Genomic DNA, 23517 nt, shown 5'->3' with positions numbered 1-23517 from the left:
GTGGTAAGAGACTTATATCCCCCCTGAGGTCTCTGGTGCATGCTTTGAAACACTAATAAATTGCATGTCAAACAGCATCACAGGTGATTGGATCATTTACTACTGCTCTGTATTCAAACTGGGAGGGGGCGCGCGCAAGTAATTACTTATTATATTTATGATTTCTAAAAACCACTTTATATAAAAGATAAAGTCTCCTTGCAAAGCACACAGGGCATGATGGAATGCAGGCCTTGGACCTAGTGCTAGCCAGAAAGAAAAGCATCAGTGTCCTGAGGCTCCCAGGATTGAAAGTGGGCTTCTAAAAGCTCTTGGCCCAAGTTCAGGGTTCTTGTTTTATCTATCTTTATTTCACTTATTTACCACCTTCGTCTTCACATGGTTCTTCTCCCCATTTCAACCAGGAACAGTTCATTCAGGACTGTGAGCCCAATTTTCTGGAACTCCCTCCTGGCTGAGATCAGACAAGCCCCTCTCCCTGTTGAACTCTGGGCACTTGCAAGCTGTTAAGTTGTGGGTGACATATCAGACGACACAGCGATTCTTCAAACAGCTCTTTTTATTCACAGGCCAGAGCAGAACTGAACTGAAGGGTTCAGCCAGCCTGCTTATATAGAGCTCCACTAGAACGCAACAGTAACCATTTTCTGTAACTATCCAATCACTGAACGTCACTTTTGATCCCTTGTTTGCATATGTGGACCTGAACTATCTACAGTATTCCCCTGCTGGCCCAGGGTGAGAACTTCAGTACATAACACAAGTTGTATTATGTCAGTTTACTGAACTTAAGGTTTGTTTTTTCTTTTCTTTAAGCTCCATATTATCTTGATTGATGAGCTGTTTTATGGTTTGGGCCGTGCCCAAGACAATTTGCTGCCTGAGGCAAAGGACAAAATGGCGCACGTATGCACCCATTCCATAAAGGTAAAGGTAAAGGTACCCCTGCCCGTACGGGCCAGTCTTGCCAGACTCTAGGGTTGTGCGCTCATCTCACTCTATAGGCCGGGAGCCAGTGCTGTCCGCAGACACTTCCGGGTCACGTGGCCAGCGTGACATCGCTGCTCTGGCAAGCCAGGGCAGCACACGGAACACCGTTTACCTTCCCGCTAGAAAGCGGTCCCTATTTATCTACTTGCACCCCAAGGTGCTTTCGAACTGCTAGGTTGGCAGGCGCTGGGACCGAACGACAGGAGCGCACCCCGCCGCAGGGATTCGAACCGCCGACCTTTCGATCGGCAAGTCCTAGGTGCTGAGGCTTTAACCCACAGTGCCACCTGCGTCCCCATTCCATATGCAGGAGCAAATCTTGCCACAGGGCATTGCACAGGCAGATCAGCAGGAATGCTTATAAAGCTAGAAGGCAAGGTGCATGACACACAGCTCTCTCCTCCAATAGAAGGGGATGGTTAGGGAACTGAGGAGTAGGAGTTGAACAGCACCACTGCCTCCCAGCAGATTCTGCCTGAGGCAGTCACTTCACTCAGCCCAATGGCAGGACTGGTCCTGCTGTGTATACAACTTTGTGACCATCTATGGAGAAAACCAGTCTCTCAGTGGACCAGATCGGGATGGACCAGAGCTGAGGGGCAAAGCATCCTCCGGGCATGCAGGAAGTCCCAGGTCAGCATCTCCAGTTAGGCTTTCTGTCTGAAACCCTGAAGGGCTATTCTGTGCTGAGCTAGATGGGCCAAAGGTCGGATTCAGTATAAGGCAGCTTCCTAGATAATAAATAGATAAACCTTGACAAGTTCCTGACAATGCTGACACTGTGTGGAGGCTCTTACTGTATGCTCAACATCCCTCCCGCTTTCCCCTCACCAACTGCTTTGCAAACCCAGTATTGACCTTGGACACAGCAGAAGGATCATTTACAAGCTCCCTGAGCTCTTTTCTAGTTTTTGGCCTGCCACCTGGTTTTATTTCTTACCCTGACCCCCACTGCACTGAAAGGATGGATTCGGATATGACTCAATTTCCTCGGGAAGTGAAATGCACAGCTGGCTGGGGGCTTAGTGCCACCCAAGCCTGCTCCTTTTGAGCTGATTTCAAGGTAGCGATTTTAGCTCTGCTGGTCAGCAAAGGATGAACTGCTTGTCCTGGCTTTCTAGCCGTGTGTCGCTTGATTGCTGAACGCTACAAAGAGAAAGAGAGAGAATGTGCATTGGGGAAGGGGGAGAACTTCATTCTGAGTGCTCTACCAAGGCCTAAGCCTTAGCTTACCTCTTCCCAACCCCACCAAAACCATCTGAAAGAGAGATGAATGAGCATCATATTCCCAGTATTCACCATCTAATTTGCCAACAGCTAAATGATATCGAGCGTCAGAACAACTTGGCCACAATAAGGAAATTTTGCCCATGGTACGACCATTTTCCATACTCCCACTTTGATTCTCTGGCACCCTATCTGTATAACCTAGCAACTCCAAAATATAGACGTGCTTTTATCCTAGCAAGATTGAATGTATTGCCCTCGGCTGTACTTGAGGGACAATTCCAACAGATTCCATACGAAAAACGCTTATGCCCATGCGGAGATGGCAGCACCGAATCAGTGGTGCATGCCCTCCTCTCAAGCACTCTTTACAAAGACTTGAGGAACGAGATTACCACCCCTCTTTTATTGTCTGTTCCAGGTCGCCTAACCACTGCCACAGTGTCTTTTCTCCTGGCAGATCAAGAGAAGCAGATGACTGCAAAGGTTGCAAGGTTTCTAGCTGGGGCAATCAGAATAAAGTCCACTATTTGATTGCTGATTCAGGACCCTAAACTCTGTTTTATACAATCAACTTTTAATTTTGTTCTGTGCACATCACAATGTTTTTTTGTTGCTATGGCCAACGGCTGACGCAAATAAAGTTTCATTCATTCTTCATTCTTCTACCCAGTATTTGCTTTGATAAAAGGGTTTCAGGGGGTGGAACACAAATTGAGGGTCAGCAACTGGCAGTTCTTGGGCCGAATGAATGCACACAAAGCCAATCTCATACACAAAAGAAGTCTGTAAATAGGAATGGGAGAGTCTCTCAACTTTGTTTGTCCCCAGTTTCTCGTTTTTCCATGCATCAGTTCAGTTGTGCACACTGCTGCCTCACTTTGAGTTTATTATTTTTTAAGTCCTCATGAAAATCCACCAGCATTTTAGTGTGATTTTCTCCTAATGTACAATTTGTGTGCAATTTTGTCCAATATACCCCCCCCCCCGCAAAAAATTATAACTCATTTTTATGTTACATTTGCTAATGATGGAGGCAGCTGCCCCTGCTCACCCTGCCTGCCAACCTCACCTACCGGGGGCCCAATTTGAATAAAATATGGGGGGCAGGTAATCCCCACCCTGCATAATTGATCAGTCCCCTTTACACCTCAACTATGTCCTTGCTTCTCCCCTCACAGCTTACCCCAAGTCCTACTCCCATTTAAAGGGGAGGCAGGTGCTTCACAGCGTGGTCTTGGTGAAATGGATTATAGTTCTATCTAAGTTATAAGCTTTGATTTCTTAATGTGCATATTTGTCCATTGTATGCAAATCTGCATTCTCCTTTGTCTTTTTTTGTTGGTGGACTACAACTCCCATCATGCCTAGCTAGCAGGATCAGCAGCCAGAGAAGATGGAAGTTATAGCCCAACAACATCTGGGGCCCCAAGGTTGAGAACCATCTGCTCTGGATGGTTCCTCCAGCCTCCATGCGTTCCAAACGTTCCTCAGATGAAAACAAGGACATTTTTCACTCCCCTGCAACTGACCCTCCTCGATTTCACATTTTTGCACCACCCCCCTCACAGAGCATTTCCTATCAGAAGAAGGGCGAGTACCACCACCACTGTCAGGGACCGTGCTGAGGAAGGCTGCACTGAGGAGGAATGGTGGGAGCCACCTGCTCCTGCTCCTGAATCTTACCAGGAGCAGGAGGACAGCATAGATTTGGAACAGTGGTTTGCAGAGGGGCATAGCTCAGAAGGCAGAAGCTGGGAAAAACTGGATGGGGAGCAGCTAGCAGAAGAAACACTAGAAGAGAGAGAGGCTTAACAGATTCGCAGTCTCTGGATAGCATCCACCCCCCTTCTCCAAAGTCACAGAGAGCTCAGAAAGTGTCAGAACAGAAAGCACAGAGGGTACAAGCTCAGATTACAAGACGTAGGAGTGACGTAGATTAATAGGGATGGAGGGGGGAGCGTCCCTTAATTGGGAGCACTGCCACTTCTATGAGATGTGTTCTTTGTTCTCTTGCTATTAAAGATTCTAACTTGGTAAGGCGTTCCTTTTGTTTGATCTCTTATCTACTGCGGGGGGGGGGGGGGGGAGGAAGCCGATCCCCTGAAGTCTGACCTCTTCACCAACAGGACACACCAAACATACCCTCCCCCATTTGGAGAAAACCGCTTAATCCCCATTTCATTTTATTATTGGGTAGATATACAAAAAGAAAAACACACACTGATAAATAAATTTTAGAAAGGGGCAAAATTAGATGTGAATGCACAAAGCACTAATAATAATAATAATAATAATAATAATAATAATAATAATAATAATAATCAAGACTCCTTGCGCTCAGCTCTGCTCCTCCTTTCTTCCCACCCAGGGCAGGCCTGTCCTCTGCCCGCCTCTCAGAGCTGGCCATGTCAAGTGAGTCTGGGCCTCAATGGCAGCAGCCTCTCCTCCTTCTTGCCGACTCTCCAGCAGCTGCTATGAACTTTCCAAGAGAGGAGACTGGCAGTGGAGGCCATGGGTTGCTCCCTTGCAGCCACAGCTGCTGCCACCGCCATTGCTTGGGACAGGTGCCAGCTCATCCTCCTCCGTGAGCTTGGCAGCAGTTGGCACTAGCGGGGGAAACAGGGACATTCTGAGATCATATCAGAAGGCCCGGGTGGCTTTCCAAATTCTTGGACTCTCCACTTGGAGGGTATATGCCTGGCTGGCTGGGAATTGCCCAAGTACAGTAGGCCTCAGAAATGGTGGCTTGTCGCTAGGCAAACGAGGCTTCCTACCTGTTTTGGCACCTGGAGGATTTCCTGTGCTACCGCAGTGGCAAAGATGGCCTTGTTGCTTCCTGGGCTCAGTTGTAAGGAGAGGGAAAGCCCAGTCACCAGCTGGACCCCCAGGTCAGTAATCGTCACCTTCTCGTCGAGGACAGTCACAGTCTTTTCAGCCAAAATGGCGTCAGAAAGCGGAGACAGAATCTGTTCAGGAAAACCGAGGCAACCCCGTCAGAACCCACAAGGAGAGTCATACTTCTTAAACCTTATATACATACATACATATATATACATATACATACATATACAGATAAATTACAGATAAATTACAGACACCATCCAGTAGCCAAACCATGGTGGCACCTCCGGATGCTGCACCCCCCTGCAATCCCTACACAGATCTGGCTGGCACAGGCCACAAAACCACAGCTCGCCCCTATACACGAAGCCAAGCCAGAGCACAACTAAGCTCTTCACAAAGTTCAAGAGGTCAAGACACAAAGGCTTTAGCAACTAATCCACACCTAATGACCCACCTAAGTGGTACCCAGGATATCACTCAAGAAATCACTCAAGATATCCCTCAAGCAATTAAGGAACAAAAGAAGAAAAGACACACTAGCCTGGGAACTTCCTCTCGGCCCAGAACATTGGAGGCTATACACCACACCTCCTCACAGTATTTATAGGAACTCAAACACTGAGATCCTGCTCTGTTCCAGTAACAAGAAGCCGAAAGCACCAGCCTGAAGATGACGAGTGAGACCTCGTCGAAACGTCGCCTAGACACCCCAACTTTTACACGGGAAGACACCCGAGGACACCAAAACCTGCATATATATATATATATATATATATATATATATATATATATATATTATAAAACATTTCAGTCCCGACTTTCCTTGATGGATTTATTTATTTATTAGCAGACTATCAATAAATATTCCCTGGGCGGCTTATGACATGCATGCCTAGTACAGTTAACAACAACAGTAAGTAGAAAAATGACTGGACAAACAAATTAAAGGTAGCAGCAAAATCTATCAAATAATAAGCACCAAGTAAGCAATTATGGGGACGCGGGTGGCACTGTGGGTTAAACGACAGAGCCTAGGGCTTGCTGATCAGAAGGTCGGTGGTTTGAATCCCCGTGATGGGGTGAGCTCCCATTGCTCGGTCCCTGCTCCTGCCAACCTAGCAGTATGCTAATTTAACCCACAGATTCATTGATTAATTGACTAAAAACATCATACAATTATTCAATCATATTTCCTTCAGTCAAAATTAGTGATTGAAAACAAACAATGGGGACAAATTATGGGCAGCTAAACAGAACCCCTCATTATGTTTTCGTCTCCCTTCCCTCCTGTCTCCCTCTGTTACCCATCCCTACTGTCTGACCTTAGATTGCAAACCCACCGGGGCAGTGACCTATCTATATATATTTTTTGTTTTTGCTTGCGTTACAGAGGACTCTGAAGAGAAGACAAGCAAGGCTTATGAAAAGTGAATTAAACAAGATGGATGTGAGCTGAGCTATCGCTCTCTAAGATCTTGGCATTTCAAAAGCAGCTGACTTTGACGATTTCTCGAGTGACAGGCTATACATATTCTTTCAAGTGGATAGGCCACCTAGCCTTCCCCGCCTCCCTCCCTCTCGCTTCCAGTTCCCTTCCCAGATATACATTCTCTATATTTATGGACAGTCACAGAAGGCAAGATGAGACTCTCAGCTTTTGCAACATATAAATATAGATTGCTACCGAGGGCTGCAGTCTCCCCACTTCCTAAAGGCTACCTGTTGAGGAAAAGCAATTTGGTAAGGATAAGGGGCCAGTGGTCTGTGAAGCAGGGCAGCATCGCTCACCTGTCTTCTGAGCACTGAGCATCACTGCTGGTTCCTGAGAGGGAGAGGGGCAGGAAGGGCAGCATGGTGCAGGTGCAGCAGCAGAGCCAATCCGACGCTCCTGCCGCCATGCTTGCACCACGCTGAGCTCCTTGCATCTTGCCTTTCCCCCTCTCAGGAACTGGCAGTGGCTCTCTGTGCTTGGAAGGCCTGTGCTCCCTGCTCTCTGCAACGGGCAGGGCCAAGCCCTACCATAAGGCAGAATGAGACAGCTTCCATAGCCAGCAAATGCTGAGGGATAGAAACTGGCTGGGAAGGTGTGCCATGTGGTCTGCCCTGCAGCCCCTAAGCTAGCTGGCTGCCCTTGCATGGCTGGCACACCTATGAGGTGATCTGAGGTGACCCACCTCACGGTGCATGTTCTGGGGGGGGGGGAGAGAGATCCTTGGTGGTTTCCAATTCAGCTTTGGGTAAGCTGAAGATGCAGCCAAAAGCCAAAGCCAAGGAGAGCAGCAGCTTTGGCTCAAGGAATGCCCCTATTTTTCTAAGACTCTCAGGCATGTCCAAAGTCCATTTTGGGGGCCTAATCCGGCCCACCAGTCAGTTTAATCCAGCCCCTGTGGCAGTTGATATCCTGGGGTAAAATCCTAAAAAAACCTCAACAACATCAATCCTAAAAAAAGGGTTGGCCCTTTGGTCGGCCCTTCACTCCATCAAATCTGGCCCTCTTTGGAAAAAAGTTTGGACACCACTGGATCAAGAGGGAACACTCCTGCAAAATGTCTGCATTTCTGCTGGTCTCCTCCCACCCCACCAGGGCATGGGCCCAGATCTGTGAGGAGGAAGTCTTGGTGGCCCACCTTGTCTCCAGTGCCAAAAGGTCTTGGGCCAGTCCTGGCTACTGGGATATGGCCAAGGCAGCTGTCTATTGCCTAAGAAGCACCTTGGGAAGTTCTATGTCATAAAAAGTGGGTGTTTTCAAAATATAATATAGAAAGTTTTCATTAAAAAAGAAAATATTGGGGGGGGGGAATACAAACTGGGCGTACCCCACCTCTTTCCCCCAATCTATAGCACTGAAACGAAGAGAGACTGAAAGCTGCTAATATCAATATGAAGGGAAATGTTAACACAACCATATATTATGGAATGTGGCAGGTACACTTTGTCCTGTAGAGCCTTTGTTCGTTTACTGGATGAACGGAAACCAGTCTGCCATGAAAGTCTCTTTCTCTTTTGCCCTCTAGCCACACAATACCAGTTTTAGGTCAGTTTTTCAGAAAGCGCTATGTCCTAAATTACATTATACAGTTTTTGTACTTTTAAACCCTTCGTTTCTTTCCAGTTTCCAGCTGTCAATGTATTCTTGCTCCCATAAACCGATAACCAATTAAATGTGTATATAATGACCCTTGGCTTTCTCCACTGAATATACCCAACAATACTATTTCAGGAGGTTCCCCCACCCCCCAGTTTTCTCAATATTTTTGTTATTTCTACAAAGATCTTTTCCTAGAACTGGGAAACTTTGGGACAGTCCTACCACATATGTGTGAAACAACCATGAGCTGTACACCCCTTCAAGAAAGTAGGTGAGTGGGGTTTATCCATTTTAGCTACAGTGGTGCCTCGCAAGACGAAAAGAATCCGTTCCGCGAGTCTCTTCGTCTTGCGGTTTTTTCGTCTTGCGAAGCAAGCCCATTAGCGGATTAGCGCTATTAGCGGCTTAGCGGGCTTAGCGGATCAGCTGTTAAGCGGCTTAGCGGATCAGCTGTTAAGCGGCATAGCGGATCAGCTGATAAGCAGCTTAGCGATCAGCTGTTAAGCGGCTTAGCGGCTTAGCGGATCAGCTGATAAGCGGCTTAGCGGCTTGGGAAAAAGGGGGGGAGGGAAAAAAACCTGCAGGAACTCGCAAGACATTTTCGTCTTGCGAAGCAAGCCCATAGGAAATTCGTTTTGCGAAGCACCTCCAAAACGGAAAACCCTTTTGTCTAGCGGGTTTTCCGACTTGCGAGGCATTCGTCTTGCGGGGCACCACTGTATTTTTGTAGAAGTTAAATGCCAGGATAGCCAGTGTGGCATAGTGGTTAGAGCGTAGGACTAGGATTTGGGAAACCCGAGTTCCATTTCCCACTTAGGCATGGAAGCTCACTGGGTAATCTTGGGCCAGTTACCACCTCCCAGCCTAACCTACCTCAGTGGGATGTTGTGAGGATGAAACGGAGGGGAAGAGAACTATGTATGCCTCAAAGTCCTTGGAGAAAAGGTGTGATATAAATGCAATAAGTGATGATAATTGTGATGGTCTGGGACTTGGGCTCGGAACCAGAGGAGTCTCAGTCTGCACCGGATCCTTTGCCTCAGGCATCATCTGAACCAAGTCTGGGGCCTGATTCTGAAGAGCCCCAGTCTGCACAGGTTCCCCTGCAACAAGCACCAGCTGGGCCAAGTCAGGGGGCTGAGCCTGCCCTGGCTCCAGATGCGGGGATAACCTTGTTGCCTCCAGCTGGACCATCACTTACAGCTGCTCCACTACTGGTTGGGTCAGGGGAGGCTGAGGCGGCCCCTGGGTCTAGTAACCCACCAAAGTCTCCCGAGCTGCAGAGACTAAGGTCTGAGAGAAGGAGAGGCCTGAGTACTCGCAAGAGGAGTGCTCACCTTTGGGCGAAACAGAGAGGTGAGTCGCTGGGGGATCAGGACCGGCCGTTACCCCAACAAAGATAAAAGGCTGTCGGACCCCACCTCAGGTTGTGGGAGCAACATTGCTGCATGCCATACCCTGCCTGAGATCCTGTACCTGTCCTTGCCTGGTTCCCTGCCTTGTGTCCTGCCTTGGCCCTGTCAGACTGACTCGTTGCGGAACTTTTGGATTATGGACCAGACCTGGACCATGGTTCTCGGGTTACCCCCGGGCCCAGCACAATGATCATGATGATGATACCTTATGTATTATTTTCAAATAGTTTTTGAAAGACATTTTGCATCATCATGCTGGTCTAGGTGAATATTTGATCTGATCCAGAATGGCTGCTCTCCTGCTCTTTCCCAGCATTCCTTTCCTCCTACCTGAATTGTCGTCATCCCCAGCTCTTGTCCAACCAGCACCTGCCCGTCTTGCAGCTTTGCGATCCTCGGCTCCTCCACTTGTATGAAATCGCTCACCAGCTCAGTGATGTCGACTTGCCAGTCTGAACCCAGCAGGTAGGCCATCTGCCCGCCAGGATCTGAGGGTTCGGCTACGAACTGTGTGAGCACCCGCACCATGGCGTGCTGGTACTGGAGGGTGCAACCTCTTCCCTTCCGCTCATCCTCTTCTTCGTCATCGCTGTCCCTAGCTGGCCTGTCAAGGCAAAAAAAGCAGAGGGGTTGGGCAAAGAAGAGCGCCTTAAGGTTGTCTTAAAATCCTCCCAGTGATAGGGACATAGGAAGCTGTCTTGTAACAGGTCTAACATATTCGCCTAACTGGCCCGACACCATCCTCTTTAAAGAAGGGTCTTTGGCTGCGAGTACCTGTTCCCAAGCAGGGGAACACACTGAGGACCCCAGCAGGATTTGATCCTCCACTCAGCAGCTGGTGAGCGGAGGATTCAATCCTGCAAGGGTCTTCTCTGCCAGCATGTTCCCTGCAGAGAATGCAGTGGCAATGCAGCACCCAGCAGGATTAAACCTGCTCTCTTCAGTGTGGTCAGAGAGTGCCCTTCTCCCAAGTCTATATTTAATTAGGGTTTATAACCCATGGGTTATAAATGGGGATTCCACTGCAGGAGGCAGTGGAAGACAGGAGTGCCTGGTGTGCTCTGGTCCATGGGGTCATGAAGAGTTGGACACGACTAAACGACTAAACAACAACAACAAACTCATGGGTCTGGATCTGCTGGATCTGGGTTGGGTACTCTTTGGGTCAACTTGGGCCGGGGAAAAAAATCCCCAGATAGGGTCCTAGATCAGGCCAGGGAGGTCCTGCACAGCCCTAATGGCAACCATCTGCATAGAGCGCACGGCCTGCATCTAGACCCGATAGAACAACCTCAGACAAAAGCCCACCTCTTATTTGAGACGATGGGGATCCGCCACCCCTTGATCTGATTTAACTCTGTGTCAGAGACCTCGATCTGCAGAGGGAGGCGGGGCACCCACACGGTCATCTCCAGGGGGGCACTCAGATGCTGGTACATGAAATGGACACGGACGTTTGATTTTCCTTTCATTTCCTTCCCGTTGACAAAGACGTAGTCGCATCTGTCAGAGACCTGGAAACAAGAGGAGAGGTGGGTGAAGGAAAGCAACAACAATGAAGTCCCTAGGTGAAATTGTCAAATCTGTATCTCGCTGGCAGTAGTCAGAGGAGCAGGGGGATGGAGCTGATCTCCGGATATCTCCTGCAGCTATTCTGGATGGGGGTGTGGTGGTATCTGGGACTGGCAGGATGCTGATGAGTGCACACCGGGGGGAGAGGGGCTGGAGTCTGATTTGGGAGAGGGGGCCAGGACTTCTACTGACCAGGAGGCAAGAATTAGAGGCGCAGGAAGCTTCAGAGCTGGAGGGTGGAGCACAGGATGGGTCAGAAGAAGAGGAGGAAGAAGCAGGTCAGGCAAGTTAAGGAAAAGGTACTTCCCCACCCTCTCCCGCACCACTGTCTCCCAGAACCAGGAAGAGGATGAGCAGAGGAAGCTTCCACACAGGTGTACTCACTGGCTGTGTGCATACAGCCTGTCAGAGGAGGCATAGGAGGGGAAGTGGTTGCTGCAATTGCTTCATAGAATGCAGATATGGGAATAGCTGCCTGGACACTAGACTGTTGTGTGTGGTATTCAGATCTGTCGAAACAACTATAAGTGTCATGGACTGGCTGGATGCAGAGGAGTGGAGGGAGGAACCAGCTGGAGAACCCCCCAGGGCACCCCCAGAGGAAGAAGAACCAGGGGATTAGAGGTGGGTCAATGATGAGTGGTCAGAGGGAGAAGAGGGAGAAGACTGGGAGGAGGAGGTGTCGGAAGCTGAAGGGGCAACAGGGTTTATTGAGCAGGAAGAGGCAGTGGTTGAGGGCAGTCCAGAATCAAGGCTGGAAGGGAGTGGGGGCAGGCTGCTGAAAAAGCCAGGAAGCCTCCCCCTCCTGCTGTGACCAGCTCTGCAACCCCCTGGTCTCCCAGAAGACAGAGAGGAATGAAGAGAGACAAGATGACAAAGCCTTAGGCTACTAGGGAAAGACCATGGGGAAAGCAGGGACCTTCAGCCTTCACAACTGCTTCATTAGAGCAAGACCTACTGGGAAGAGTTGCTGTGATCTCCAGGCCTGAGCCGCAGCATCTGCCCAGCACTGACCTGACCACCATCCTGCTCCACTCCAGCTCCATCCAGGTGCATGGATCCTGGTATTGGAAGGATTGCTCCACTCCACCACACCCACCAGTACCGCTCATTAGTTGAAAGCTAAGAGTGAAGGGATGGGTCTTAAGTGTTTCATGCAGCGTCTTTGGTCCATCATGGGACTGGGGCAGAAACAGCCAGATTCCAGTTGCTATCACCCCCCCCCCTTTTCTTGCATCCAGCTTGCATCCTGCATCCTAAATACAAATCAGGACAAATGACAGGTATGCTGTGCACGGTTCTGGTTGCTGCACGTCAGAAGATCAGACAAGTGGTCTATCTAGCTCAGCATTGTCTGCACTGATTGGCAGGGTTCTCTTGCAACCCTGTCTTGAGATGCTAAGGATTGAACCCGGAATCTTCCCCGTTCAATGCTGTGCCTCTTCCTGGTATTCTTGGTGCTTCCACCCTTCCATTCCATTCATGACGTCACATGATTTTATGAGCTTCTGTCAGTCTGGTTCACAAATCACACTTTCCCCTGAAGCTTTTCGCCCACATCTCGGTGAAATGACACAAACCCGTTTGTTATAGGTTGTTAAAATATAGGCGCAAAATGCACTTTCAAATAATTTATTAACTCCCACTTTGCAGTGGTGATGATCTGAAGGAATGATCTATTAAAACCCTGAACTCTTTTTTCGCAATCCATTACCAGCCAGGCCTTCTGTTCCATTATGATGGTGTATTTAATATTTCTGCCTCCCGAATATGCATGATCTTGCACTTATCTGAATTTAATGCCATTTTCTACTTTTCTGTTTAAATGCAGAGTGGATCTAAATCTTATCGAAACATCAGAAACTGCTGTGGCATAATTTACATTCAAGCATTATTTTTTCTGCCTCTCCCAAAGAGAAAGACCTGCCCAGCATGCTGAAGAGTAAATCAGTGTTCAGATGCCTTTGATTGCAGCTAACCACAGAGCCATAGCTGTATATTGAATCCTTAGAGCTTTTGAAAAGTATTAGGGTTGATAAAGCTCAGAGGGAGCACCGTGTTAGCCTGTTGCAGCAAAAACATCCTCTATTCTGCCTTGGACTCAGACTCCACCTGGAGTCCTGTATCCAGTTCTGGGCAACACAATTTAAGAAGGATATTGACACGTTGAAACGTGTGCAGAAAAGAGCGGTCAAGATGATCAAGGGTCTGGAAACCAAGCCTGATGAGGAACAGTTGAGGGAGTTGGGTATGTTTAGCCTGCAGAAGAGGAGACTGAGAGGAGATATGATAGCCATCTTCAAATACCCGAATGAGTGTCACATGGAAAATGGAGCAAGTTTGTTTTTTGCTGCTCCCGAGGGCTGGAGCCAAACCAATAGACTCTGATTAAAAGAGAGTCCAACTGAACATTAGGAAGTAAAAGCTGTTCAACAGTGGAAAGGACTACCATGGCAGGTGATGAACGCTCCTTTATTGGAGATTTTTAAGCAGAGGTTGGGTGGCCATCTGTCAGGGATTCTTTAACTGTGACTCCTGCACAGCAGAGGGTTGGACCACCACTGACAATTTCTTCCCCAGTATTCAGAATGTTACAAGCTGCTGAGCTGAAGTACAGAATATACATACGTAGACAAAGAGAACATCACGAAACATTCCTACCCACATACAGTGGAATTTGAATTGTTTATTTTCCCCATCAATCATCGTCATAATCTATTGAATTTATGTCTCACCCTTCCTCCCAAAGGAGTCTAGGGAGGCAAGCACATTTCCAAAACAAAACAGCTAAGCAGTTAATCATTCTAAAAGCAATTATGATAAATAATGTCTAAAAGCAGTTACAGTTAAAAATGTTCCTTAAGTTGTTGTATTGAAAAACATTAAAAGCAGTATCATCCTCTTCTCTAAGTGTTGCCTGTAACAGCATTCTTCTACCACCAAAATGCCTGGGTAAATGGGAATGTTTTCAAATTCCTCCCGAAAGTTAATAATAATGGATACAGGTGCAACTCACCAGGGAAGGCATTCCAGCTACAGGGTAAAGGTAAAGGTAAAGGGACCCCTGACCATTAGGTCCAGTCATGGCCGACTCTGGGGTTGCGGCGCTCATCTCGCTTTATTGGCCGAGGGAGCCAGCGTACAGCTTCTGGGTCATGTGGCCAGCATGACTAAGCCGCTTCTGGCGAACCAGAGCAGCGCACGGAAACGCCATTTACCTTCCCGTCGGAGCGGTACCTATTTATCTACTTGATGTGCTTTCAAACTGCTAGGTTGGCAGGAGCAGGGACCGAGCAATGGGAGCTCACCCCATTGCGGGGATTTGAACTGCCGACCTTCTGATCGGCAAGCCCTAGGCTCTGTGGTTTACCCCACAGTGCCACCCACGTCCCTCCAGCTACAGGGTACCACCACTGAAAAGGCCCTGTCAAGGGTTGAGGCCCACTTGGAGCCTTTGGTGGTGACAGCACACCCACAAGGTTTTAACATCTTGAGGGACAACGAGTCCAAAGAGTTAAAAAAAAACAAACCACATGTAAGAAAATGAACCTGATGATGGACTAGAAATCACACAGAGTTATATTGCAAATTGAACCTAATTCACATTCATCTTACCAGGCACTGGAACTACTTTCAGGTACCGTTCAGATATTTTTCAACAAATGCAGTGCTTTTCATTCAGTCTAGAATCATAGAATTGGAGCGTTGGATAGCTCTAGCCAACTGAGCTCTCTAAATAGATCATTCCACACACTGTCCACCATCCCTTTCGATCCAAATGGGACAAATGTAAGTGTAATTAAAATTTTTAGAAACCCAACAGCTGTACCCTAAAGTAAGGGAACTGCTGGATTCTGAAGGCAGTAGGCTTTATCAATGTAGACCTATTGAAATAATGGACCTTCTTCCATTTCATTGGGTCTACTCTGAGTAAATATATATAATATCTCTGCTCCAGCCCATCATTTCACCACCAGACATCTTCTGTCCTCCTTGGGCTGAGGGCCCCCAGGAAAGTCCTTTAGCAGCAAATGTGCTGCTCCAAGATCCTCATTTCGATTTCTGGACAAAGAGAATGTAAAACCATAGCAATGCCACTGAAATCATTAGGATGCCGTTCCTTTGCTAGATGCTTCACTATCCTGTAATAGTCTTTCAAACAAATATGCTGACATCTATAGAGGGCATCTCTGGGCTCCCAAAGGCATTTCAGATGGGAGAGTTCTGGAAGGGGAGTAGAGGGTGGGGTGGGGGCAGAGAGACACTTTTCAAGCAGTATGTTTTCCTTTGTGTAGGGATGATCGCTGGGTGCGGAGCACACTCCCTGCCCACAGGCAGCCTCAGCTGCCTGCACACGTTACCTTGGGGTGTGGGGCACACTCCCCCTCACCGATAAAGCCACAGCTGTCTTAACATCTTGCCCTCTGTCTAACCTTATGTGGTCTCAGTCGTCTGCCTTGTCCTGTCTGTGACCTTTGTCTTTGAGACCTTTGTCTCCTTCATCATACACTGTGCAAGGGGAAAATGATGCGGTGGAAACAGGTGCCAAAATAACTTTGTACCACCCCACGATCTCGGGACTGGAAGATGTGTAAAGGTCACAGCCCAAAATGTATCTGGCTGGGTTGCATATTGTGTCAATAAAAGGAGCCTCCACAGAGCTGGCCGGCAGCTTGCTTGCAGCTCACCTGTGCACAGCTCACCTGCATTACCAACTCCTGCCTCATGTCCCTTACTTCATAAACAGGACAAAATCCTGTTGGACAAAATCCACCGCTATATTCTTTGCATGTGGAGGAGGGGTGAAGAATGTCCCTGGACTCCACACCTCTCATCAGCTTACCTTTAACATAAAATATGCATTTTTGAGTGTACTTCCTGTACACTGAAAATGCATTACAAGATCTGGAGAAGTGTATAATATGACTGGAATTGTGTTCTAGTTCCCACGTGAGTTTGGGAGCATGTCAGGGACAGGTTGGATAGCCATGTGTGGGATGCTCTGAGCTTGGATCTCCTCTACTGAGCAGAGCGGTTGACTAGATGACTCATAAGTTCCCCTCTGGTAACAAGTAACATAAGGCTCATTATGCATTGTTAGTAAAGTGGATTTTATTCTCCCTGTTCTGACCCTTGTCTCTTAAAACTGATGAACTTCTCAGGAAGGTTTATAAGAGAATCTCTATCTCTCACACATGGTTGTTCATCTAAATCTAATCTGGAGAAAGCAGGGCAGAAAGAGGTTAGGAGCTGCCTATCAAATTCTCAGCAAAAGGGGAGGGGGGAACCCACAGTTACGGGGTGCAGCTATGAATTATGGATGGATGGATGAACTTTGCTGTTGCCGCATGCCTGAATGAAGCAAAAATAACTGTCTACTATGAACAGGGATCAAAATTCTGATTTATGTCAGGTGCGGCTTTAGAGAAGACAGTTGTGGGAGCTTCAGAGATCATGCATCTGGTCACACAGAGGGCAAAGGGAGGTGAGAGACAAGATGTTGGGTGGCAGCGGCAGTGGAATGGCCTTGCAAGCCACTGAAATCTCTTTGTGGAAGACGGAGAGGTGCTTCTACATGACTTGTTCATTGAGCATTCCTCCTGATTTCTTTGCAGGGAGATTAGACAAATGCCGCTTATTCAATGAGCATTTGTTCCCATTTGTTTCTGGGGAGTTTAGTGGCTGTTCATCAAAGGTAGTGCTTCCCACACACTTTTCTGGTGCACTTCCACATCACTTTTCTTATTGCAAGAAGGTCTGGTCTTTGGGGAAGTTTGTCCCCCGAGACTTCCCATTCAGTTGGAATTGCACAACCTGAATTTGCCAGTATGTGGCTGAATCCCACTCCAAAATCTTGCCCTTGTGTGGAAATACCTTGAAACTTGGAGCAACACTTATGCATTCGCCACTGGAATATAGGAAGCTGCTTCATACCAAGTCACCCTAATTGTTCATCTAGCTCAGGACTGCCCACTCTAATGGGCAGCATCTCTCTGATGTCTCACACAGAGGTCTTTTCCTGTTCCTCTGAAGTGGACATGGTAGGGGTTGAGCCTCAACCTTTGGCGTCTGCAAGTTGTGACAGCATCTTTTCGTGAACGTGCCATTCCGTATCAACCAGCACTGAGAGAACACTGTTCTTTCTATGGTTTTGCTTTCCCCCCCTTTTTAATAAATGTGTGTGCAATGCTCAGCTGCATGCGGCAAATTAATTTTTTACATTATCTTTGATCTCATGCATTGTTACGAAGAAAAATCCTATTAAATGGAGTGTGTGTGATATCATTGGGCACTTGACCTCTGGTCTTTCAGCAGTCAATCAAAACACAATGAGGTTGGTGAAAAGTGTGTGGTGTCCCCCAGTCTCTTTCAGGTCTTTGACTTCAGCCGGATGTTATTTCATTATTGCACACTTTCCGCTTCTTGTATTGGCTGAAACTGATGGCCAAATGAAATAAAATGCTGGAGATTTGTGACCAGATTGCCCATCTCTTTACATTTTTGTAAAAACTGCCCAAGGAGAGAAGCAATTATGATTGAGACCATGGTGTGGTTGTGCATATTAACTCTCAACCCTGCTCTCCACCACTGTTTTCCTAATGAAAAATTTCCTCCGGGCAGGAACTACCTAGGAATATTTAATTCTCCTTGCAGCTGCCCCATGCGCTAAACCATGAGAACTGCAGTATTTTCCTGAGCAGTGAAGGACCTTGAGACTTTAGACAGTCCCTGTCTATCTGGGCTTGCCATTGGGCCCTCACAGACTGGAATATTTTCCTGTTTGGGCAGAGACTCGGCCAGAGCAGTGGTGACCTAACACATTCAAAGTATCTTGGGACTCCACCAAGCCTGCTGATATCTAGTCATGACATCAAGAGCCATGTACAAAAGGGAGATAAGGATTGTCACTCACCTCTGAACTCTGGAAAAGTGGGGGACAATGGCTAATATAGTATTTTGAGTTTATAGGTTCCAGATCACTATAAATTCCTGGCTCCAGTAAGTGTTAGAATTTCATCAAGGCTTGAGATGTCTAATTGGGTGCCAGAAAATTCTAATCCCTGGACTCAGAAAGTGTTAAAAACTAAATAAGCCAGGCCAGTTTCCGGTGTTCAGCTAATTACCTGACTTGATGGGCTGTTACCAAAGCAAGAGAGAGGGGTCTCTGGGCCAGATGGCAAATGGGTGGGGCCACTCCTCCATTTCTCAGAAGGACAAAGCCAGAGTTTTTGACAACAGATTTGGTATGTGTCACGTGACCTAGAAGTAAAAGTAGCAAGCAGCAGTATCAGAGCAACGTTTAAGAGCAATGTTTGAATCCAAGGCTGCTGCCCTGGAAGAAACAAGACCTTTTTTGGGGTGTTAATGCTGTGAACCCCTCCATCGTAGCTTCAGGTGATAGTTGTTGTTTAGTCGTTTAGTCGTGTCCGACTCTTCGTGACTCCATGGACCAGAGCACGCCAGGCACTTCTGTCTTCCACTGCCTCCCGCAGTTTGGTCAAACTCATGCTGGTAGCTTCGAGAACACTGTCCAACCATCTCGTCCTCTGTCGTCCCCTTCTCCTTGTGCCCTCCATCTTTCCCAACATCAGGGTCTTCTCCAGGGAGTCTTCTCTTCTCATGAGGTGGCCAAAGTATTGGAGCCTCAGCATCACGATCTGTCCTTCCAGTGAGCACTCAGGGCTGATTTCCTTAAGAATGGAGAGGTTTGATCTTCTTGCAGTCCAGGGACTCTCAAGAGTCTCCTCCAGCACCATAATTCAAAAGCATCAATTCTTCGGCGATCAGCCTTCTTTATGGTCCAGGTGGTATATATGTGGAAATAAACCATATATCCTAAAGACACCATAGTCTCCGCTGTGCCTCATTTTCAAAAGGAAACACAAACCCTGAGCAATCTCACATGCCTTGGAGATTGGGGCGGCGAGCAACAAGAGCATAGACCAGGGGTAGTCAAAGTGGTGGCCTCCATTTGCTTGTGGACTACAACTCCCGTTCCTGACTATTGGCCATGCTGCCTGGGGCAGATGGGACAACAACTAGAGTGCAGTATCTTGACTGCCCTGGTATGGACCTATCTTCCGTGAAATTATCTAATGCCTTTCCAAATCCGTGCATGCATTGCTTCTCCGCACCACTGCCTTTAGCAAACCATTGTGTAAACATATAATTTATGGAGGCTTCATGTTATGGGCTTCTTGAGTTATTGCTGATTACGCTGCTGCTGCCGCTGTTTCCACCCGATACCCTGCATTTCAGAAGTGCTCTTGTGCTTGGGGATTTTAATCTCAATGCCTGGTTCCTGAGGTAATCCTTTTTCCCAGCAGTGCAGAAGCTCTCTCGGCATTCATAATGTACACTTCAACGACAGCTCTTCCCCTCTGGCAGGCTTACAAGAGAGAGAGAGACACTGATTTAGCAGGGCATTCAGTGCTTAGAGCCCATAAGTAGAAGTCACAGCATTTAGCCCAGGTGAGTTATGTTAATGGGAAGTCGGCGCTGTCACTAGCTGGGCAGGGACTTCAAGAAGGAAGTGGGAGAACACCCGAAGACAAGTATATCCAAGTTACTTGCTTGGCCTTTGAGGAGAAGTTATTGCATTTGGGGCGTTTTCATTTAGGAAAAAAAAGATGACCAAAGGCAGACGTGGGGAAAGTTGATAAAATTGCAAGTGGGAGCCTGCCTGAAACCCTGGAAGAGCCACTGTCTGTCAGTGTAGACAGTACTGAACTAGATGGACCAATGATCTGACTGAATATAGGGCAGCTTCCTATGTTTTGGGTGCTGAAATGTCAAAAGTATTAGTGCCAGTTGTAAATCTAGGGCATGGGGTAGGGGCGAACGCCTGTCTTGTTCTCACCTGCCAAGGAAGTACAGTGGTACCTCAGGTTACATACGCTTCAGGTTACATAATAATAATAATAATAATAATAATAATAATAATAATTTATTATTTATACCCCGCCCATCTGGCTGGGTTTCCCCAGCCACTCTGGGCGGCTTCCAAAAGAATATTAAAATACTGTGATACATCAAACATTAAAAGCTTCCCTAAACAGGGCTGCCTTCAGATGTCTTCTAAAAGTCTGGTAGTTGTTGTTCTCTTTGACATCTGGTGGGAGGGCGTTCCACAGGGAGGGCGCCACTACCGAGAAGGCCCTCTGCCTGGTTCCCTGTAACTTGGCTTCTCGCAGTGAGGGAACCGCCAGAAGGCCCTCGGTGCTGGACCTCAGTGTCCGGGTAGAACGATGGAGGTGGAGACGCTCCTTCAGGTATACTGGACCGAGGCCGTTTAGGGCTTTAAAGGTCAGCACCAACACTTTGAATTGTGCTCGGAAACGTACTGGGAGCCAATGTAGGTCTTTCAAGACCGGTGTTATATGGTCTCGGCGGCCATTCCCAGTCACCAGTCTGGCTGCTGCATTCTGGATTAGTTGTAGTTTCCGGGTCACCTTCAAAGGTAGCCCCACGTAGAGCGCATTGCAGTAGTCCAAGCGGGAGATAACCAGAGCATGCACCACTCTGGCGAGGCAGTCCGCGGGCAGATAGGGTCTCAGCCTACGTACCAGATGGAGCTGGTACACAGCTGCCCTGGACACGGATTTAACCTGTGCCTCCATGGACAGCTGTGAGTCCAAAATGACTCCCAGGCTGCGCACCTGGTCCTTCAGGGGCACGGTTACCCCATTCAGGACCAGGGAATCCTCCACACCTGCCCGCCTCCTGTCCCCCAGAAACAGTACTTCTGTCTTGTCAGGATTCAATCTCAATCTGTTTGCCGCCATCCATCCTCCAACCGCCTCCAGACACTCACACAGGACCGTCACCGCCTTCAATGGTTCTGATTTGAAAGAAAGGTAGAGCTGGGTATCATCTGCATACTGATGAACACCCAGCCCAAACCCCCTGATGATCTCTCCCAGCGGCTGCATGTAGATGTTGAAAAGCATAGGGGAGAGGACAGAACCCTGAGGCACCCCACAAGTGAGAGCCCAGGGGTCTGAACACTCATCCCCCACCACCACTTTCTGAACACGGCCCAGGAGGAAGGAGCGGAACCACTGTATGACAGTACCCCCAGCTCCCAGCCCCTCAAGACGGTCCAGAAGGATGTTATGGTCGATGGTATCAAATGCCGCTGAGAGATCCAGCAGAACTAGGAAACAGCTCTCACCTTTGTCCCTAGCCCGCCGGAGATCATCAACCAGTGCGACCAAGGCAGTTTCAGTCCCGTGATGAGGCCTGAATCCCGATTGGAAGGGATCCAAATGGTCCGCTTCTTCCAGGCGTGCCTGGAGTTGTTCAGCAACCACTCGCTCAATCACCTTGCCCAAGAATGGAAGATTTGAGACTGGGCGATAGTTGGCCATCGTGGCCGCATCTAAAGATGGTTTTTTAAGAAGCGGTTTAATAACCGCGTCTTTCAACGGGTCTGGGAAGGCTCCCTCACGGAGGGAAGCATTCACCACCCCTTGAAGCCCATCGCCCAGCCCTTCCCGGCTAGCTTTTATAAGCCAGGATGGGCAAGGATCCAGGAGACAGGTGGTTGGTTTCACTCGTCCAAGCAGCCTGTCCACATCCTCGGAGGTAACAGATTGGAATTGATCCCACGCAATTTGACTAGACAGGACTCTAGCACTCTCCCGCCCTGGCCCTGCTCCCACGGTGGCGTCTACCTCTTCCCGAATCTGAGCGACTTTATCTGCAAAAAACTTTGCAAAATCATTGCAGGAGATCATACGCTTCAGGTTACATACGCTTCAGGTTACAGACTCCGCCAACCCAGAAATAGTGCTTCAGGTTAAGAACTTTGCTTCAGGATGAGAACAGAAATTGTGCTCTGGCGGTGCGGCGGCAGCGGGAAGCTCCATTAGCTAAAGTGGTGCTTCAGGTTAAGAACAGTTTCAGGTTAAGAAGGGACCTTCTGAACGAATTAAGTACATAACCCGAGGTAGCACTGTATTTATTTCCCAGATCCCTGCAACATCCTTCAGTTTTGTCAGCAGTAGCAAAAAGAAGAATCCAATTAAAGTAGACGTGGCACTGGGGTGGATGGAAAGGTTTAAACTACTCTGCTCAATGTCTTGGTGGGAAGGCAAATTGCAGCCTCCTCAGGCATCAGAGTGGTCGTTGAATGAACAGGAAGAAGAGATAATCTCATTTCCTCAGATGATAAGTATGGATCAGCTGAGGAGGGGTGTTTGTGTGTCGTGTGTGTGTGTGTGTGTGTGTGTGTGTGTGAGACAGAGAGAGAGAGAGAGAGAGAGAGAGAGAGAGAGAGGAGGGTTAGCCACATTCACTTTTGGTCGCCCACCACTTGCATGCTCTCCATGGAAAAATTGTCCAAATTTTGACCCACGAAAGGTTAGTCAACTCTGCTCTATGGGGAGAGTATTCCATAGGTAGGGCACCACCACTGAGAAGGCCCTACCCATCACCACCACCACCACCTCTCCTGGCAGTGGAACAATGAGAGGAACCTCCCTTCCAGATCTAAGAGCAGGTTTAGGCTGATACAGAGATTTTAGTTCCTTTAGTCAATTGGGTCCCCAAGTCGGTTACGAGGCATGAAAAGAAGAAGTGTGGATTCACACATGCATGATTACCCAACCACCACGTGATGCCTTGTATGGGTGAACAAGGCAAGGTTGATTCACTGTGGCAGGCAGGACTTTGAATGGTGGTTCTGGTAATTTCCCTTCCTCCTGTGGAAATCAGCAGGGAATTAATTTGGGGGGGGGAATCCTGATCACTGGGAGGAGAAAGGTGACAAGAGAGAAGGAAAAGCCACTCAGCCCTGCCTCCCACTAAATTCTGGAGGAGCCTTTGCTTTAAATTTTCCTCCTGTATTTTTGCGTGGCAAGCATCCATACATTTTGCCTCATTGAAAGGTAATACCTGGATGGAGTAGGAAATGGCACATATTAAAAGGACTCATTCTAGGCAAACATCCAGTTTGAGCTGCCAGCGTTGATGCCTCTGGAATGGATGTTCTGGATCAAACACTATGTTATCTCCATGGGTAGATGGGACTTAATGAGAGATCATTAAAAAAAACAAAACAACAACAACAACAAAACCCCACAACATCTCCAGCAAAACCCTCTCTGGTTTTCTGCTGATACACACCTGAAATATATTATGTGTAGCAGCCCTTTAGATATTTAAGAACATATGAAGTGCTTTGGTTCATCAGACCAAAAGCCCACCTAGTCCAGCTTCCTGTTCCCATAGTTGAGGTGATCTGCAATCCAGACTTGCTTGAGGCTGAGTGGCAGTTGCTTTCAGAGAAAGGGGAGAAGGCCTGGAGAATGCCAGTGGCAGGGATCCACACCTGAGAGCAAGGAAGAGGCTATTGCTCCTTTGTGGTTCTTGGCT

The 23517-nt window shown here is 48.0% G+C and overlaps 1 protein-coding gene across 2 annotated transcripts in view; it reads right to left on the bottom strand.

Moving 5' to 3' along the window:
• LOC114586644 (transmembrane protein 132D-like) overlaps window positions 1–23517 on the bottom strand; it is a 455854-nt gene that overhangs the window by 5028 nt on the left and 427309 nt on the right. For both annotated transcript variants that reach the window (XM_028710301.2, XM_077920813.1), the window contains 3 exons: window positions 10876–11081; window positions 9898–10171; window positions 4995–5186 (listed from right to left, as the gene is read on the bottom strand). In XM_028710301.2, the coding sequence (XP_028566134.2) occupies window positions 4995–5186; window positions 9898–10171; window positions 10876–11081 (672 nt within the window). The remainder of the gene's footprint in view (window positions 1–4994; window positions 5187–9897; window positions 10172–10875; window positions 11082–23517) is intronic.

This window comes from Podarcis muralis, chromosome 16 (genome assembly GCF_964188315.1).
Source record: "Podarcis muralis chromosome 16, rPodMur119.hap1.1, whole genome shotgun sequence".
Lineage (NCBI taxonomy): Eukaryota > Metazoa > Chordata > Lepidosauria > Squamata > Lacertidae > Podarcis > Podarcis muralis.
This window is presented reverse-complemented; position numbering and strand designations above follow the sequence as displayed.